At 43.2% G+C, this 5,681-nt stretch overlaps 1 protein-coding gene across 5 annotated transcripts in view; it reads left to right on the top strand.

Annotated features, from left to right (window-relative positions):
* Window positions 1-5,681, top strand: part of hdac4 (histone deacetylase 4) — a 130,964-nt gene that overhangs the window by 98,208 nt on the left and 27,075 nt on the right. For all 5 annotated transcript variants that reach the window (XM_013915414.1, XM_005751125.1, XM_013915417.1 and 2 more), the window contains 3 exons: window positions 3,722-3,994; window positions 4,958-5,144; window positions 5,483-5,616. In XM_013915414.1, coding sequence (XP_013770868.1) covers window positions 3,722-3,994; window positions 4,958-5,144; window positions 5,483-5,616 — 594 coding nt within the window. The remainder of the gene's footprint in view (window positions 1-3,721; window positions 3,995-4,957; window positions 5,145-5,482; window positions 5,617-5,681) is intronic.

Raw genomic sequence — 5,681 nt, 5'->3', positions numbered from 1 at the left:
AAAAAAAAAATATCCATGCACAATAGGGGAAAGTTATTTGACTCCCTGCTGAATTTGTGCATTTGCTCTCGTGCAAAGAAATTAACCGTCTCTAATTTTAATGGTCGTTTTATTTTAATGGAGAGAGACAGATGTTTCTTATAGTTGCTCACCAGGTTTGCACACCCCTCAGGAGAGATTTTGGTCCTCTCCTCTTCACAGAAACTTTAAATCCTTTAGGTTTCTTTGCTTGTCAGTGGGGTTGGTGTTCTGTGGGTCATACTCAGCATTTTCCTCCCAGTAAACATGGTTTCGTCCGACACCCAGGCCTTTTCTGAGTCACTGAGATGTTCACGGGGAAACCTAAGACCAGCCTGTGTGTGTGCCTTCTTGAGCAGGGGGACCTTGTAGCTGCTGAAAGATTACCAGTGGTGGTGTTCTTGGTGACTGTGGGCCCAACTGTTCTTATTCACCACCTTTTCTCATGATCATCCTCTTGCAAGCTCTTGCATGGAGCTCCAGACTGAGGGTGACTGTTGGTCATTTTAGTTTTCTTCAGTTTCACCTCCTCACCAAGCTTCTTACTGATGCTTTTGTTGTCCATTCGACAATTTTGGACAACTTTTTGGTCTTGATATGATGGTGGAGAGGTTGGAATAAACAGGTGTACTTTATATACATAACAATATGAGCTCTGGCGTATCTTTAATTGACTGGTTGTATCCCTAACCCCTAGTCTGTGGGATCTAGAATTCTGGCTGGGTTGCAGAGGATCACTGAGTGACTTTTATTCTGTCTCTCTCCATTAAACTGAAACTGCCACAAAATACAAGACAGTTTGTTTATTTGTAAGTGAGCAAACTTACAAAAAAAATCCCCCATTGTTTATATATGATTAAGATACTAAATCAATAGTTTTATGACATAAAAAGCAAGCAGTGAGTGTCATACTTACCAGAAACATCCTCCTGTAATCTTTCTTGTTGTGGATGTCCCCTCAATATTTCAGGTTGGGGATCAGGCTTGAACATGTATCTGCAGAAAGAGTTTTTCCCCACATAAAGATTTATACACTAGTAAGCGGAAGAGACGGACAAAGCATGCATATTAGAAGGAGGCGCTGAGGGAGACTGGAACTAAAATGGTTTGAGTTGCACAGAGGATGAGGTGAGGAGCTGCCCACTAATCACTAACAATCAGCAGCCAAAGTTTGCGGTACAACCAGAACAACATATATGCATAAAAATGAACAAGTGTAAAGTCACCAAAGCTTGTGGCAATTTCTGTAAATCCCATTAGGTTATTTGTCGGCAATTATAATGAGCTATAATGTTCTGTGTAATTTTGCGTTGAGTTCTGCTACATAAGTCTTCCAATTAAGTCAGTTCATTTTTATTATTATTAGGGTCTAATTGTAGCTTACTGGTTTCCCGACTTGCCTCATGGGAAACAGATACTGGATTTAAAGCTGCTGGAACGTTGAGGTCTTTGTACAGTTTGCTTTATTTCCCTGGGTTGGCGTGGTTACTCGCAGCCTATTTTCTCCTGTGTGGCTTGAAGGGATGACAATTGTGTATTTGTGTGTGTGGTGTCCATGACGGGCCTCGGAGAGACTTTCAAGCAATCCCTTACCTGATGATTTCCTCTTCATATAGCAGTGGAATTATCACACAGGATTAAATAAAAGGCGTCCAGTGAGGTTTTCAGAAGAGGCAGGAGTTCAGTGACTGCATGAAGTTGTTAAAAGACGCAGGACAGAAAAAGGATGGTGGTTGTTTAGTTAACTGGAGCCATTCTGCGTAGCTTTAAAAAGCTGTAATGGCACCTTTAACTTTAACGATCTGCCCTTTTTCAGCAAGAAATGTAACCTGAGTCCATTACTCAAAATATCACCTGAACACCTGAAGAGCTAGACTTTAAGCTTTAGACCACAACAAGAAAATGCTTTGGCGTGTGATGATCGCTGAGCGTTACTATAGTGCTGTGTATTATTTTACCAAAGTCATGCACAGAAGTAGATTAATGAATAAAACCTCGAGCTACTGAATGGTGTAGTTGTTCTCCTGCCGTCCGTGTCTGACTGCCGTGTGTGTGACTTGTTATCCTGATATTTGTGACTGTAATTATAGCTCCTGCATTAACCGCAAAGCAGGATTATGACAGTGCTATTTTAGGTGTCTATTCATTTCCTGCTTTTTAATGTTGCCTAATATCATTGCACCATGGAAGTCATTGGAGAAGTTCCCCCAGCGGACTCCCTAGTTACTGATTGCCTTTGTTTTGTTTTTGCCTCATAAAGATCAGACTTAATGAGGAATTTAACATTATCCCCAAGAAATATTGATTGCTGCGAGCTGGTTTTAATATCTGCTATATTTTTGTTTGACGTGGGAAAATACGCGACTAAAGTTAGCAGCGTGGGACGAATATGTTTCCAGTGATGCATGTAACGCCTACCATTTGACTCTTAAAAGTGGTGCTAACTATTATGTAGAAATATCCTGTTGGCAGGAGTTATTTCATTTACCCTTTTCACCCTTGGATATCCACCTCTTGACTCATCTGCAGTCTTCCTTCCCTTCCCTATTTGCATCTATCAGTCAAGTCAGCAGGAAAAAGGGGTCTTCCTGAAAACTTTTGGCTTTTTTCTGCAGCAGAAAGAAAGAAATGAATGAAAGAATCTTGAAATGGTTCCAACCTGAGCTTGTTGTGTGCCACTATGGCGGTACAGCGGTGTGCTTAGGGGAGAGAAATAAACGCACAGAGTCCGAGTGTATCAAGTGTTTCCACCACCCGGTCTCTCCTCTCCCTCTTCCAGCTGATTTAACAGGGTTATTTAGTGTCTGTCCCCCTTATGGTTCACGTCCCAGCCACTATTTCCTCTGTAAAAGAAGAAGGGTTAGACAGAGGGAAAGAGAACAAATTGAGAGAGAAAGGAAGAGATTTAGTGTGGCAGGAGTGTTTTGAGTTTGTTTGGAGAAGAGGGACTGGGATGAGGCAAGAGCCTGCTCTCTCTGACGTCAATGGACTGTTCCCTGGGCAATATGCCAGCCGTGTGTGTGTGTTCCAGGCACAAACAGTGGTCCTGTCCAATCATGACCTGCACATCAAGGTTGAGGTCTGTGACGACAGGGACGAGGGCAGCTGCCAAAACAAGATTATTACAATCCCCCCTCTGCGGTGCTTCCACTCTCTTTCCTCGCTTTTTCTTTTCTCTTACATGTTCAGACACGACGAACTTAGCAGTAAAATTCATCCATAGTCTCAGGAGATTATATCATTAGTTTGAAAACAAATAACTAGCCTATCAGAATCCAGAGTACAGATGTGGTTTATTTCTGTGTGTGCAAAAAGTCAAAAGCCCCGGCTAATGTTAGCTTTTGGTGGGTTTATCTAAGGTTGTTTTCATTATCTTTGTACGCGGACTGATTAGTCAGTTATTTTTGGAATGAAAAACATCCAAAGTGTAGTTTTCAATTGGGGCATGTTGTCCCTGATGTTTCCTTAGTGCTTTCCTCCCTTCATGCTTTTGAAACTCTCGGTTCTGTCTTTTTTCTGTTTTCTGGAATGTCTTTCTGTTACTGGCTCCTAACATCATCAGTTGACTCCCTAATCTTGGCCGAATGTTGTGTGAATATTTTTTTTTTTTCCAAGTTTTTCCGTTTTTCCTCTAAAAACATGCATAACACCGTCAAATCACTGCGTCAAAAGTTTGACCTGGCCGTGTCTTTTTGCCCTCTAGATAATGTCCAAGCCCGGCGATCAGGCCTCAGCTGCAGGCCCGGGTGCCTCAGGACCAGGCAGGCAACACCAGAGTCACCCGGAAGAGACGGAGGAGGAGCTTAGGGAGCACCAGGCGCTCTCCTCGTCATCATCGTCCTCCTCTCCTACCTCTGGGCAAGAGACGGGGTTGCTACGTGGGGTGGTCATCAAGCAGGAGCCTCCGGATCCCCAGGAGCAAGAAGAGAGGGAGCAAAGAGAGAGGCAGGCTGAGCAGGACTTCCTGTTCAGACAGGTTAGCACGAATGGCGGGGACCAGTTGGAGTGAAAAAGACGGACTGGGCATGAAATTCAAATTCCACAAGTTTAATCTGGCATTTATAAAAAGGGAGAAAGTTTCTTCTTTTGCATGACTCTAAAAGCAGTGTCAGATTCATATGTTTGACATAATGTCTTCATATATGTGCATGATGATTCAAACTGGCAGCGATTACACAGTATGGAGGATTCTTTTTGTATTACAGTAATCAGTAAGTGGTTGTAGCTGGGCTGAACAACACACTGATAGCAGTGACAGATGGAGCTTCTTGTGACTGAAACATTACACTCCACATTTGTTTGATCTGCCTTTCCTCCCGACTGGACCGACTACCCAACCCGCTTCCAGTATAATATGTGTATAAATATCCTCGAAATTAGTCCGTAGCACAACTTCATGCGGGCATACACGTGCAAGTATTTTATGTAAAAGCTGTTAGCAGCAACAAATCTCTCTGTTACACGTGAATTTGTACATCGCAGTCTCTCTTTGGCCACATCCCTGCTGTCCGCTCAGCCAAATTCAATCAGACACTCCTCTCACTGTCGCCATGGCGCCCATAGTGTAGACAGACACACCCATCAGAGCAGGAAAACACGACTGCTTAGCGAGCACTGAAATATTCCACTCAGGTGCTTACAGATCATTTTGAAAACAATTACATAAATAGTTACATAATAACTTTTCTTTTCTGTAAGCAGTTTAAAATAATTATGACGCCTTAATGTGAAACACTCATGTTTGGCACTATGTCAGCTAGAAAATGTTGCTTCAACAACCAAATGTAGTTTGGTTCTTTGCAACAGGAATCTCTTTATGGAAGCTGATTAAACTGGGCGCTATAGGAAGATGTTGGTATTTGGTGCCATCTTCTGGTGGGAAACTCATATTGCAGCCCAGCTTTCTGTTGAATATTGCACTGTCTGTGTTTGTGAGCAGCAGGCTCTGCTCTTAGAGCAGCAGCGGATCCACCAGTTGAGGAATTACCAAGCCTCGATGGAAGCAGCCGGGCTTTCGGCCAATTTTGCTGGCCACCGGCCTCTGTCGAGAGCTCAGTCATCGCCAGCCTCTTCCTCCTTCCCCATGGTCGTGCAGGAGCCGCCAGCCAAACCTCGATTCACTACAGGTCTGCTGAGTTACATAATTATTTCTTTGCACATACACACACACACACACACACACACACACAGCAGTGATGCTTTTTATTGTCATGAGCACCACAGTAATAAAACACAATGCAGAGAGTGAGTAGCTGTGTGCAGTGTTTAAACATCCTAAACAGGGTTTTTGCTTATTGCACAATGATAACCTGTTGCTTTAGAAGAAGCAGGTGCAATAGATGATAATCACACCACGTCTTATGGTGTGACCGTAAAATGTCATCGTGACAGCTGTTTCTATCCTTGTTGTCAGTGGTGCATAATCACCCATATGTTTGTGCGTGGTGGTGTGTGAATTTCCCAGGTCTTGTGTATGAGTCTTTGATGCAGAAGCACCAGTGCATATGTGGTAGCACAACGAGTCATCCAGAGCACGCTGGCCGCATTCAGAGCATCTGGTCCCGACTGCAGGAAACAGGCCTCAGGGTGCACTGTGAGGTAAAGACAAAGTTAGACTTGTGTTATTATTGAAGGACAATTAGAAAATGTACATGAGTATTTAG

The sequence above is a fragment of the Pundamilia nyererei genome, unplaced genomic scaffold (genome assembly GCF_000239375.1).
Source record: "Pundamilia nyererei isolate P.nyererei 1_Seehausen unplaced genomic scaffold, PunNye1.0 scaffold00300, whole genome shotgun sequence".
Lineage (NCBI taxonomy): Eukaryota > Metazoa > Chordata > Actinopteri > Cichliformes > Cichlidae > Pundamilia > Pundamilia nyererei.
The sequence above is the reverse complement of the archived record's forward strand: the minus strand, read 5'-3'. Positions and strand labels throughout refer to the sequence as shown.